At 35.9% G+C, this 14564-nt stretch overlaps 1 protein-coding gene across 5 annotated transcripts in view; it reads left to right on the top strand.

Moving 5' to 3' along the window:
- Positions 1 to 118: 118 nt before the first annotated feature.
- LOC106787188 (trithorax group protein osa) overlaps positions 119 to 14564 on the top strand; it is a 14768-nt gene continuing 322 nt past the window's right edge. Inside the window, exons 1-20 of one of the 5 annotated variants that reach the window (XM_014749331.1) lie at positions 119 to 1221; positions 1643 to 1765; positions 1854 to 2060; positions 2904 to 2963; positions 6424 to 6556; positions 6734 to 6829; positions 6966 to 7291; positions 7357 to 7480; positions 7883 to 8008; positions 8141 to 8322; positions 8515 to 8556; positions 9234 to 9431; positions 10261 to 10480; positions 10560 to 10736; positions 10822 to 10981; positions 11065 to 11323; positions 11428 to 11593; positions 11674 to 12005; positions 12097 to 12336; positions 12429 to 14564. The exon at positions 12429 to 14564 is cut by the window's right edge and continues 322 nt beyond it. In XM_014749331.1, coding sequence (XP_014604817.1) covers positions 430 to 1221; positions 1643 to 1765; positions 1854 to 2060; positions 2904 to 2963; positions 6424 to 6556; positions 6734 to 6829; positions 6966 to 7291; positions 7357 to 7480; positions 7883 to 8008; positions 8141 to 8322; positions 8515 to 8556; positions 9234 to 9431; positions 10261 to 10480; positions 10560 to 10736; positions 10822 to 10981; positions 11065 to 11323; positions 11428 to 11593; positions 11674 to 12005; positions 12097 to 12336; positions 12429 to 14432 — 5967 coding nt within the window. In that variant the 5' untranslated portion in view covers positions 119 to 429 and the 3' untranslated portion in view covers positions 14433 to 14564. Of the gene's footprint in view, positions 1222 to 1642; positions 1766 to 1853; positions 2061 to 2903; positions 2964 to 4154; positions 5103 to 5132; positions 5485 to 6423; positions 6557 to 6733; positions 6830 to 6965; positions 7292 to 7356; positions 7751 to 7882; positions 8009 to 8140; positions 8323 to 8514; positions 8557 to 9233; positions 9432 to 10260; positions 10481 to 10559; positions 10737 to 10821; positions 10982 to 11064; positions 11324 to 11427; positions 11594 to 11673; positions 12006 to 12096; positions 12337 to 12428 lie in introns of those variants that run through there. The other 4 variants (XM_014749328.1, XM_014749329.1, XM_014749333.1 and 1 more) reach the window with 4 other exon arrangements.

Consider the following 14564-nt stretch of genomic DNA (forward strand, 5'->3'; position numbering starts at 1 on the left):
TAAAATTTATATAAGAAGAATCGTGTATCGACCAATCAGAATGCAAATTAGAAGTTAAAGTAAAGGTTAACTCTGGGCGATGTTCTGTCCCACAGCTTCGTTTTCTGTCCTATGATTGAGCATTGGGTTCAGACTATGATATATACCGTGGTCGCAAGATGGCGTAATACGTGCGACGCTGCTTTTGACGTTCGTGTATGAGTTTTTTTTTGGTTCCTTCTACGTTGAAAACGCGAAGAAGTAATTTTTCCATTAGTGTGTTGCTTGGTCCTCGCTCGTTTGACCGAGAATGCGGTGGAAAGAGTTATCCGTGATACAAGACGCTCAACTAATCAGGATTTCGATTATAAATATATAGTACGCGAGACACACGAGGTCCCGCGATTGGCCAGTTTATGAAACGACTATGGCTCCGTGAGGAGAGAGAACATGGCTGCGACGCAAGCCGAGAGCCAACAAAACGATGTGAAGCTGAACGAGTCCGTGAAATGCGCACAGAAACGTCCACAAGTTGGTGGAAATAGTGCAAGTGGTAGTACAAAGCAGCAGCTGGATCCAGAGCCGGGTGATAAAGTGTCCCGGGGCGCGGCCCAGCTGCTTAAATATGTGAATCGCGGTGGGGACACGGCTTTCGAGATGAGTCAATACCGCGAGGACATTGGTGGACACACTGCCGGTGAAATAAAATCTCCACGAGAGGCCGGCCAAGCTCCTCAAGAGACTATCGGTAAACAGGAGGCCCTCGATGCATCTGGACATGCAGGTCATCCTGGACATCCGTTTGCACCGAATGTTATACGTGACTACTCTGAAGAGTATACTAATAAATCTAACGAATTTTCCGCCAAACCGTTAACAGATTATCAAGGTAAACAGATACCAGAATACGTGACGAAACATGGAGAATTTCCAGGAATTCATCGACCGGACATGGAAGAACATTACACTGCATCTAAGGTTGAATCAAGATTAGCGTATGTAGGAAGTACTCCTGCCAACTTTCCTAGCCAAACAAGGTTTCTATCAGGTCAAAGTATATCCCAGGCTACAGGTCCTACGCCTACTCTTAATCAGTTACTTCAGGCATCAACACCTGTTCATCGATTCCATGGGAATTATCCTGCGATGGGACCTGAATCTTATCAACAGCCGTGGCCTATGCAACGACCACCGGTTGTACCACCTGTATATCCCCAACCTAGCCAACGTCCTCCACAAACGGTAAATAATACAAACACAATTTCAAAATATACCCTTTTAGTATATACTCTATTTATTTATAGGTAATTCTAATACCATTAGTTCACAAGTAAAAACATTCAATATTATGTTGTTTAGATTTTCGAATAATTATTTTTGCTGATACAGGTATAATAAACATAGAAGCGTAACAATTTGCTGATATAGGTATAACAAATATAGAAGCGTAATAATAGAATCTTGTAAAATAATGAAGAAGTATAACTATCTTAAAAATATTGTACATAATATTTTTATAATAAAATAAATTTGGGAATTTTATTACATGCATTAAATAAAATTGAATACTACAAAACCATTCAAACATATATATCACTTAATTATATAATTGAATGATATTATATGAATGGTATTTTACATGAAATTCAATATTAACAAATAGGGTTCACCAAGATTACATGGAGGACCAGGAGGACCCAGTTCTCCAACTCCAATGCCATATCAACAATATGCCCAACGTTATACTTCTCCTGCTAGACCCCATACACCTTACAGTCATCATCAGGTAATTAACTCTTAAAGATATAAATAATAATCTACTAAATATTGTATATATATAAAACTATTAACTAATATTATTGTTCTATTTTTAGTTAAATTCATATACAACACAAACAAGCCATCCTTCCAGTCTATATACGGAACAAAGAGGATGGAATCAAGGTGGACCTCCAAATCCTCCACCTCCACCTCCATCTAATCAAGTAAATCCTTCAAGTCAGTCACCTCAAAGAGCTCTCTCTCAATCCCCAGCACCACCACCATCTGCTTCTCCACAACCTCAACCAACCCAATCTCAAGTGAGTATTAAATATATGTCACATGTTTGCTTTTTATTTTTGACAACTTTGACAATTAAGTCATATGTTGTCAAGAATATATTGAAATGATTTTTCTATTTTAGTAATTTATATAGAAATTGAATAATTTTATTTTTTACCGAGTTACAAAATATAAGTTTGTTATTAAAACAAACATTTCTATAGGAAGGTATTGTTGAAAATATTGTATGCACTGATTAATATTTCAATTAATAAGATTATTTAATGAATAAAAGATATAATTGCTTAATTAAAGATAAATTAATAAATGTGTTTTTAGAAATCTTTAATGAATGATAATTAATCCTTTTATTTGGTTTAATATGATATTACTATATTACTTCTTCTGTTATTCAATTGAGTGATAAATATTAGATAATGAAATCGTAAAATAAGAAAACCATGCATTATAGGAAAAAATGATAAATAAAGGAAATGTGATAAGATAGAAATATCTGCAATATTTCAATCGAAAATTGTTTTAAAACAATTAAAGTTAAAGTTAAAAGTTCTTTTATTTTATTTTACCTTTACTTGTACTTGGAATTACTTTCATCGACTAATACATTCATAAGTTAAATATTTTGTTAATTCTTTTCTTTATTCTAGAATAAGATGTAAAAATGAATTCAGATTTTTAATTCATTTGTATAATAGTTTTTAGTTTAAGGTACAACAACTTTGAATCATTAAAGTAAAATATTGAAAGAATACTTTTTTAATACAAATAGTTTTGGATGACAATATTTAAAAACATTTTTCAAATATAAAGTTTTCAATAAAACAATTAATGATAAAATTAATTTTTGTTTTTGTTTTTAGAGTTTCCACAATCTACAACAACGGTCAACAACACCCAATACTCAAGGAATAGATTCTGGGGTAAGTGTGTGTCTTTTGTTTAATCATTCATTATATTACTTATAGTTTTTTATTTATTATTATATTTTGCATGTGCTATTACTTCAACTTTAGATACTACTGGTTTGCACAATTAGTATTAGCATTAATTATTTATTTTTATATCTCTCTTTTATTATTCTACTTTATTTTTCGGAATTGTTTTTATTCATATAATTTCTTTAAACTCCATGCATATTCTATAGAAAAAATAAAGATAAATAATTATTTGGACGTATCTTTAAAAATTAACTAATTTATCTTAAAAGAAAAAAAATTTATTAATATTAATAAAAATTACAGTTTGTGTGTATTTATATTTAAAGTTTAAATTTCAATATATAACCGATATCTGTAGATATAGATCAATTGATCGATCAGTAGATTATTTATGGGAAAACTTTTTTATGTAAGTTCAGTTTTTCTGTTTCCAAATTAAAACAAATTATTACAAATCTTATGTACAATTTACAATCTAATTTATAAAAAAACATAATTTGTTGAGAAGTTTCGTTCGATATTATTTGAAAATACGGTGCGTAGGAAGAAAATTGTGTGGGATATAAAATAAAAGTAAAAAAACGTATTAGGATTATAATTTTATGATGATTTCAAAATTACGTTGAATATCGATGAAATAATCAATTCATGCTTATGGGTAATAAAAAGTTAACATATCGCTTTTTACTATATACAGGTACGTTATAATGTACGATGTATGTGCTACAAACGTTAGAACGACACAGATCGTCCTAACGATCGATATACTCGGTACGAGTTAGGATTGCGAGTTAAGAAAGATAGATAATAACACCATTCGTACGATTCATAGGAAATAAGAAAAATACGTGAAAGTATTAGTTAAAATAACCAATAAAATAATACATGTAAAAATTATATTAAAGATTATTGAAAAGGGAACGTTTTTGATCGAAAAACGTAAACAGTGAAAGAGACGTTTATTAACAATATCAACAATGATGATGATGATGGTGATGATGATGATGATGATGGTGATGGTGATGGTGATGGTGATGATGATGGTGATGATGATGGTGACGGTGACGGTGATGGTGATGGTGACGATGATGGTGATGGTGATAATGATAATGATAATGATAATGATAATGATAATAAAAATAAAAATAAAAATAAAAATAAAAATAAAAATAAAAAAAAATAAAAATAAAAAAGGAAATTTTTTCGTTGAGTTAGTTAATGCGACAACAGAAAATTGAACGAGAAACAAATAGGGATATATCTGTTACGCTATGTAAGAGAGCGAAGAGAATCCCTCGCCGAACGTTTTTAGAGAGCGACAACAGTAAGCGGGAAACAGTAAGCAGCAGTGAGTTCGAGTTGGAGAGTAACCGAACGCCGACGGAAATTACCGAGCACGAGCGAACGCTTGCCGCGCCACGAAAGAACGCCCTCCAACGAGTTGTTAGACGCGAGTTCTGTAAACCGAAGTTACGGAACACTCGATAAAAGAATATGTTTTCCTTTACGACCGACCACATACGCGTATAACCATCGTACGTATTTAGTCGTTACGGTACAACTCTATTGTGTGTAGAAACATTGACGATTGCTTATAACGTCCATATATTAGTTTTCCTTGTTCCATGATAGAGAGAAACTTCAGGGGGAATTTATTGACACAACATGCGTTTCTCGAGCGATGCAGTACACGATGGTGCACTCACAGCAAGATAGTGACAAGATCATGCTTCCTTTACCGAATGTTATTTTAATGTTGGTGATCATTTAAATTTTGTCACGCTTCATCCTCAAGAGACAAACAAACAAAAAACAAAAGAAAGAAAGAAAGAAAACTTTTTAAAGAGAAGAAGGAGAACAACGACGAGTCGATATACGAGTCTTCGTTTCTAAAAGAATATGTAAAAAAGCCAAGGGCATGGCATAGTTTTTCAACGTCAAAGATCATCGTCATCCTTGAATATTATACAGGGTAACGCCTCTGTTTCGATCTCGTGTTATGCCGAGAGAGAAGAAAATAACGTTCGTTCGTATTTTCGACTTCTCTTACCAATGTTTCTTAATACGTATACCCAAGTATTTCGTCGGTATCCTTCTGGATCAACAACTATTCGCGACCTGGTAGGTGCGATGATGTGACTATTCTCTTTCTCTTTACTCTTCTTTCTTCCACCGTGCCTCTGTTTTTCCCGTTCTCCTGCCCACTACTCCTGTCCCCACTTTCTCTCCTAGTACCACCTCTACCCTTCTCTCCCCCTGTTTTCCTACTCGTCATATGTGTCGTGCGCGTTCGCTCGCTCGTGTTACCTCTTATTCTCTCGTATTCGCTCGCTCCTTCCTCATCATCGTCGTCATCGTCGTCATCGTCGTTTTCGTTTCTATAGTCACTCTTTTACCACAACCCGGTTGCGATGTATCGCCCCGACGATTCGTTCAAAGTATATTACGGAAAATATACCTACAAACAACATCAACAACAGCAGAAACAAAAAACGAAGCTAAAGTATGGAATTACATGGATTGTATTGTTGTTACTGATCATGTGCTCTTCTCGACAATATCATCATCATCGTCATCGTCATCGTCATCGTCATCGTCGTCGTCGTTTTTGTGTTTTAGTACGAGCGAACGTTACGATGCATCATAGTGTTTTTAATCACCATAGAGTGTGTCTTTGACATTTGTCGTGCACAGGATGTGACATATGAATGAAAAAGAGAATCACTGGATTACAGGGACTTCTTGCATAAAAGACCCCTCCCCCCCCCCTTATCCTTCACCTGGATGATTATTATTCATTTTCTTTTATCGATATATCTTCGCGTGCTTGTTTATTATTTTTCAAATTTGTTTTTTTTTATCCAGAGGAATATTATGCATATTATTTTTTCTTTAAAACGTAAAAAGGAATCTTTTTTGTTGTATTGTTTTAATAATAGTCGCGTGAGAAGCACAATGCGCTGCTTCACCGTTGCCAGCCGCAAGAAAAGAGCTAGCGTGTAATTGATTGCTCGAAAGCCGATCGAACGGTGTCACGTCGAACGGTTATTGGACGGTGGCTCCTGGTACGTAACGTTTCTACTGCATCTACAGAAGAGATATTTATCGCCTTTTCCTATTTAATCTCCTTCTTAGTTAGGATAGTAAAACAGATGACAACGACAACATATTTTTAGATGTGGTTAGGAAAAGTCGTGGGATTATGAAAATTGAAAAACGCGTAAGATTACCGTTGCCATGAAAAAGAAGAAAACTAAATTGAGGGACACCTAAACGATAATCGTTTGTTATGTTTTTAATATCTAATCGAAGTTCACTTGTGGGTTTGTTTCCAAACATTTGGATCGTTTTTGATTATTTTATTTATCTTACGAAAATTCAAAGATACACTTTTGATTTATATGTTTGTGGTAAATGTTGAATTTCATATTTTTAATTTCAGGAATTATCAGGACAGAATAGTAACGACAGTTCGAATGGACCTGCCTGTCCTGGAACACCAAATTCTCAGGGGATGAGGCCTACCCCTTCGCCTACAGGATCCACAGGTTCACGCTCGATGTCCCCTGCTGTTGGTCCGTTTATTTTCTTTTTTTAATCTTCATATTTTTAATAAAGTCATATTTTTTCATTCCTTTGTAACAAAGAAAAGCTGAAGAATTAGATGTATTTTGGATGTAGTAAATTTTGTGTATTTGCATGCTTTCTGTAATGTATGTCAAATGTGTATAAATGTTTGTTTTTTTTTTCAGGTCAACAAAACGTTCAGATGCCTCCACGTCCGTCGAGCAGCCAATCGGACGGTAATGGACCAGCGCGTATGAGTCATTCTCCAATGACGACTCAGGGTATTTGATATATTCAAATATTGTTGTGGTTTTAAGTTAATTTATTTTAATACTTAGATCGCGTATGCAGTTTTTCTTTTAAGATTATCATAATATAATATATAATTTGCAATTAATCCATATAAAAAATTCTTAGGGGCGTATCAACAGCCACTGGGTCCTTCTACGCACATGCATAGTTATAAAATGAATAGCACTGGTCCTGGTGTAGTACAACCAGGACCAGGTTCTGCGAGTCTTGGTGGAATTAATCCAATGGGTGGTGGGATGGGATATTCAGCTGGGGGAACGGCTGCAGGTCAGCCTGGAGGTTATCATGCACAGAGTACCTATCCACCTCCTCGCCCACATATGCAGTTCCCACAGGGTTATCCCTCTCCAGCTAACTCACAACCACCACCAAATAATCAATATCAACCTCCTAACAGACCAAACAATTTGGTGCAATATCCTCCTTATGCGGTAAGTATAATAGTATTGGCATTAATATTCAATATGATATCTTTAACATATTAATTGTCTTACAGCATAAAATGGGATTTAATAATGTGCCGCCGGGAATGCCTCCTAGTCCGGGACCTCCTCAAGTTTATGCAGTTAGTGGAGCAACTGGCATGGTACCACCTGGCACTCCAAGTGTAGCTGTAATAGGTAATATGGGACCTCCGACAAGTTCTATGGGCCCACCACCACCTTCACCCAATCATGTGAGCAATCAGCCACCACCTCCAAGCTCGGCGGTACCACATATTCATACCTCTGCCGCAACACCACCACTGAATCATGAAGGAAGTCCAATGCCACCACCAAGCACTACTCCTAATTCACATCCTACATCGACGCCAACTCCGACGAGTCATAATTCTACAGATCTTACACCAGAGACTTCCAATGATAGTGGAATAACCACTACTGCTTCTGGTATATTACTTTCTGTTTTTTAAATTGTAATTAGTAGAAAGTGTTCCATGATTCCTTGTAACAATAAATAAAAATCATTTTAACTGTAAGATGAATTAGAAAAATTACTTAAATATATTTTACATGATGTAGGTACATCGTCTATTAACGTTACTTCAACTTCAAGTGGTACAGTTACATCAGTTATAACAACAGGTCCTGATGGTACATCTTTAGATGAAGGTTCACAGCAATCAACATTGTCAAATGCATCAGCTGGTTAGTGTCTTGTACATAATGAAAGTTATACATCTATTAACAAATATGAAATTAGATAATAAACATATATATTTTCTTATTTATTAAAATTTTTTTTTAATCTTAAAATTATATTTATTTATACGTATGTAGCTTCAGGAGAAGACGCAGCTTTCACGCCAAAGGTCCGTAAAGAAATGTTAGGTGGATATCATAGTCATCCTACAACTCCACAAAATACAGTTCCATCTCCCGGTGCTGCTAGCATTAATTCAATTCACGAGGAATATCCTGATATGAATAGTCCAGGCTGGCCACGTACTCCTGCTAGTCCTGTATGTATTGTATTCTCTAATATATACATAATTTAATATTAAAAGTAGTTCCGCATTTAAAATTAGATATTTCAATTTGCATGATGTGTTTCTATAAAGAATTATTTTATATATATATATATATTTATATTACGAGGGCCTATAATTTCATTATTATATTCTTGAAATTTTCAATATTTTGATATTTTACAGGTGTTTAACAGTCATGTGCCTCAAGACCCATACAGATCTAAGGTTATGGTTTTTTCAATCTAAGTATTTGCTATATATTTTTAGTTTATATTATATACACGCTTATGCTTGAACGTTTTATATTTTTTATCATTTGCATTGCTCTTGCTTTCTATGCAATCTGTAATTTTTTCTCCTTTTTGCACAGTTGTAAAAAGGTTTTAAAGCACGAAGAAGATTTATAGCTAATCAAAATATACTCTTGCGTTAAAATACATTTCCATCATTACTACAAGATTCAATCTTTAGAATAATAATAATTTCGAATTCAACAGAGAGACAAGGATAAATTGATTGCATTGATATTACATCAGATTCGCATTATTTTTCTTTTCCTTTACATTTATATTTTCTTAATTTGCACGAAATAAAACCTAATATTAATCAATATTTGTATTTCTGCTAACTAGATATTGTCACCGGTGTTATATAATTAAGAAAATATAACATAATTTAGTAGTAAGTTTTCATATATAATTGCTATAACATAATAATGTCTACCAAACAAGCCTAAAAACTTCTATTTCCTGTATATTATATTAATAAAGCGTACGTATGTGTTTGCGTATGTACATCATCATCATAAATAAATTATAACAGTAGAATTTATATAACTCTAGTATATATTTAGAAAAAAATATATTTTTATACGATATTCATTAAAATATAAAACTTTTCAGAAACCAGACAGTTTAGCAAAGCTTTATGAGATGGACGATTCAATGGAACGAAGAACATGGTTAGACAAATTAGTCTCTTTCATGGAAGAACGAAGATCTCCAATCACAAGCTGTCCAACAATCTCCAAGAACCCCCTCGACCTATTTCGGCTATACCTCTACGTGAAGGAAAGGGGGGGCTTCATGGAGGTATGCAAGGTGCAGTGTAGTTCCATCTAGCCCTTGGTGTCTTATGTAGTTTTATTGTCTTATTGTGTTTCATTTTCTTTTTACGCTCTAAGTATATTTGAAGTGCCTTGTGAACATTTCATTAGTTTTATCTATCTATATATATACATATATATATATATATATAGATATGTGTGTGTGTGTGTGTATCTATATATATTCATTTATTCGACTATATATCGTCAATGATTTTTTTTATATAGTAATCATTTTCATAGTTCAGTATAATATAATAGATAAAGTGCTTCATTTATATATCTTTGCTGCATCATGCATGAAATTATTGCCATTAGTGTCTTTCTTCTTATATTCTAAATATTTAAGTAATAAGAAGGAACAAAAAGTAAGAGATACCAAAAAATAAAACTATTTAACACTAACATTTTAGAAAGTGATACTATATGGGAAACAGCCTGATCTACGAACCTTGGTGCTATATGGAATTATTCTTAATAGTCAATGAAGATAAATTTTTTAATTTGAATATAAAATAACGGTGATTCGATTTAGAGTGAAATTTTCATTTATATGATGATTTATTTTTTCTTTTTTTTTCTTCATTGGTGCATGTTTTTCAAAGCGTGCACAAAAGGTGTGTTATGTAAAATTACATATTCACTTTAATATTAAATTTCTCTTGAAATAGATCAAAGTAATTTTTAAATGATATTCTAATTTGTTGCTGCGTTATATATTCTAAGTGTGTTTTTTTCTCGATATTGATTTGTTGTAATGTCGACTACTGTTAGTAACAATTTTACGAAAAAACCAAATGAAAAATAAAAGTAATCTACTTTAGGTAACGAAAAATAAAACATGGAAAGATATTGCTGGGTCACTGGGCATTGGTGCAAGCAGTAGCGCAGCGTACACGTTACGCAAACATTATACAAAACATTTATTGGCATTCGAATGTCACTTCGATCGTGGTGGCATAGACCCACAACCTATTATAAATCAAGTTGAAGCTGGCTCCAAGAAAAAAGCGAATAAAGGAACAGCTTCTGTACCGTCACCTGGTAAATAAATAATAACATTCATGTAGAGTAGAATTTTATAATAAATTGAATAATTTCTACTAATAATATTAAATTGCAGGGTCTTCCAATTCACAAGATTCCTTCCCTGCTGCTGGCTCCAGTAATGCTTCAATGGATGGTTATGGTAGCTATCAAAGTAGTTATGCTGGTGGTACACCAGGAGGACCGGTATCAGAATATACACCTCCTCCGCCGAGACCACCTAGCCAGAGTAGCGCTCCTTCTCCACATCAAGGTATGCACAAAATTGTATAAAAATCCTTATTTATTTTATAATTTCATGTTGAGACTCTTTTTGAGTAATTTAAAATAATTTCAAGGAATACAACAAGGCAGTTACCAGGCAACAGGTTCCTATCAAAATTATCCTCAGGATCAATATATACGACCCCAAGGAAATGCATTATCTCAACAAGGAGAATTCAGTCAACCTTATTCACCTCGTTCACATTATCCACCTTATGTACCAGATGTTGACAGGTAAGATTATATATTACTTTATTATTGTCTTAACAATTTCAGTTCAGAAGAATATAAGACAATTAAAGTTCTTTGTCAAACAGAGGCTATCCTAGTGGAAATATGCCACCAAATACCGCCAGTGGGCAAGATATGTATAATAGGTATAGCAGTAATCAACAACCAGGAAATTATCCAACGGGAACGCCACCTAATGCTCGGAGTAATAATTATCCTTCCGCACCACAAGCTCATCCAGCTAGCGTAACTCAACAAACGGCTACAAGTCAACCTTCTTCACCTTCTCAGCCTTCAACCGCCTCGTCGTATTCTTGTCCTCAAGATTATTATCGACAAGAACAGGTAATATATATTTAATAATAATTGATCATATTAATTCATGAAWKTTWCKWKWCWCRWMWAYKKTTTTTTTTTTTTTTTTTTTTTTTTTTYTTTTRAAAACTAAGGGCGGTTATGGAGGTCCCGGAGGAAGTCAGATTTATACTCCTGGTGCGGCTGCTAATAAAAACATGCCGCCGCCACCTCCAGGTCCTACTCAACCTAGGCGTCATCCTGATTTTGCCAAAGACCAACAATATTCTCAATATAATCAGCAGCGACCAGCATATCCAGGTAATTTGATTTTAGTTTCAATTGTTTTCTTTTTTCAAGGATCATTAATGTTACAATTATATTTTATTATATGCTTATAGTTGCAGGATGGCCAAGTACAACCAGTCAGTATAATAGCAGTAGTGGAAATAATAGAGTTCAGTATCCAAGTCAACAAAATCAGCCTCAAGCACCACCACAACAACCACCACAACAACCACCACCACAACCGCCTCCTCCTGTTGTTGCCTCTGCATCTTCAGCTGTTTCCGCCGTTGGAGCTATTGCCTCTGGACAACAATGGGCCAGTCAACAAACAAACAGGACATCTTCCCAACCAACTTTGAATACTATAGGTCATACACCTCCGCCATGGGATCATCGTTATTCTAATCAACCGTCACCTTTGTACCCACCACCAGGAACACATCAGGTAAATAACGTTTTATAAACCAGTTTATTATTCTGGCATGTCCGTTGTTTGTAGAATATATTGCAATTACGGATTATTATCTTTATTATAGAATCAGTTAGGAATGAGTCCCATAATGAGTCAACAGCCTACTTCAAAAAGAGAAATGACGTTTCCTCCTGATAGTGTAGAAGCTATTACGCCATTATTATACAAACGAAGAAAATTATCTCGTGGTGATGTTGCACCGGTTGAAGCTTGGCGCATAATGATGGCCTTACGTTCAGGATTACTAGCTGAAAGCTGTTGGGCCCTTGATGTATTGAACATTTTATTATTTGATGATTCTTGTGTAAGTAGATAAATTATATATTTGATGTAAAAGAGAGAAGATTTATTTCAATTAGAATCTAAGACTGATTGGAGTAATCTCTATTATTTCAGGTAAGTTATTTTGGGTTGGCGCATTTACCTGGATTACTGGATGTATTGTTAGAGCATTTCTCACGATCTTTGTCGGATATGTTTGAATCTTCGGCCAATGACGAGGATCATTATTGGACTCAACAGTCTAATGGACCTGAAGTTGACTTGGGAGCCGTAACTCGTCCAATAGATCCTGAAGATCGGACTAAGTTGCTCTCTTCATCGAATTACACATTTTTGTCGAGGCGTGGACGTCCTGTGAAGATCGTGCCTAGAGACGACGACATATTTGTTTTGGACTCTCGAAGGTGTTGGGATCATCAAGAGTGCGAAGTTGACACGGAGCCGTGGCAAGTCGATACGAGCACCACAAAATACATAGTAACGTGTTTTCAATCGGAGATATGTTCGGTACCGTTCGCGCGTCTTCTTAGGGACGAGAAGCCACCTCTTTTGCAAAAGGAAGTTGAACATAATATCGACTCGAAGGATGATTTTAAAATAGAAACCAGCTCGACAGAGACTGCTGAATACTCTCACAAGTTCACCGAATCCGGTGGCGAATCGAGTGAAAAACCTAAGGATAATGGTGAACGTAAACAACAGCAACAACAATTAGACAAGAAAAAGAAGACTAAGACACTGAGCGATGTATTGTCGAGGATTAAAAGAGAACCAGTCGAGATGAACGATCTTACACGAGAATTGTTCGAGAAAAAGCATGACGGTTATAAGAAAGATAATGACGGTGAGACTAAAGCTAACAATAACATGGGAGAACACCTTGTAGATATATCATCACAAAAGAACGACGAGGAAGGACAACAATCGGTACCAACACAAAATGGATTGAACGATTCCGCGACGGTTATTAGCAATGTCGATTCGGAGAAAGTCGATGTCAAATCCGAAAGTGAGGAGCAAGAATCAGCAAGGGATGAGAACGAGGGACCAAGATTACAGGTTAAAGATCCTGCCGGTACCTTGAAGAGGAGACGGGTAAGCGATTACGAGGATGAAAGTTATTCGCGCGACGAAGCGAGTCTTTATCTCGTAACAGAGACACAGGACAATTTGGCGCGTCGTTGCGTCTGTCTTTCGACTATTCTGAGAAATCTAACATTTATACCAGGAAACGAAGCCGAATTTGCCAAGAACGTTACGTTCCTGAGCTTACTTGGCAAGCTCTTGTTACTATATCACGAGCACCCAGCAAGAGCACAAAAGACACGAAATTATGACAGAGAGGAAGACGCAGATTTTGCGGATTCCTGTAGCAGCTTGCAAGGTGAAAGCGAATGGTGGTGGGATTTTCTGCATCATATAAGAGAAAATATATTAGTGATGGCGGCTAATATAGCTGGACATATGGACCTGAGTCAACATCCCGAAGAAATATCTCGTCCAGTTCTCGATGGTCTTCTACATTGGGCCGTATGTCCTGCAGCACATGGTCAGGATCCTTTCCCAACGGTTGGTCCTAATTCAGCCCTTTCGCCACAAAGACTCGCCCTAGAAGCATTATGCAAGCTTTGCGTAACCGAATGCAACGTCGACTTGGTAGTCGCGACGCCACCTTATTCGAGACTTCAGAGGCTCTGCTCGGTCCTGACCAGGCTTCTTTGTCGAAGCGAGGAACAAGTCCTTCGCGAATTCGGTGTCAATCTCTTACACTTCTTATCGGCTGCCGATAGCGGAGTGGCACGCACTATTGCACTGCAAACGCCCTGCATTACGCTCCTGGTGTCGTTCATCGAATACGCCGAGACGAGCGCCATAGGTGTTGCGAATCAGCACGGTCTTGCAGCTCTGCGCGACAACCCGGAATCGATGGGCACCAGCTTAGATATGTTACGACGAGCTGCTGGTACACTGCTCAATCTCGCTAGGCATCCAGACAACAGAACTCTTCTACTGCAGCACGAATCACGTTTGCTTGCACTCGTAATGAGCCAAATTCTGGATCAACAAGTTGCCGCGATCGTTGCGCGTGTGCTATTCCAGTGTTCCAGGGGTACGTAACTCTGATGATCATTAGCTGACGACTACGTTCTTCTTCGTCCGTCTTTATCATCTCCGTCTCTGTGCCCTTACATATTATCTAGATTGTAAAAAGAGAAAAGAATTTAGGAATGTTTTGACCGAGTGACGATA

This window comes from Polistes canadensis, unplaced genomic scaffold (assembly GCF_001313835.1).
Source record: "Polistes canadensis isolate GaletaPanama2010 unplaced genomic scaffold, ASM131383v1 scaffold_95, whole genome shotgun sequence".
Classification (NCBI taxonomy): Eukaryota; Metazoa; Arthropoda; class Insecta; order Hymenoptera; family Vespidae; genus Polistes; species Polistes canadensis.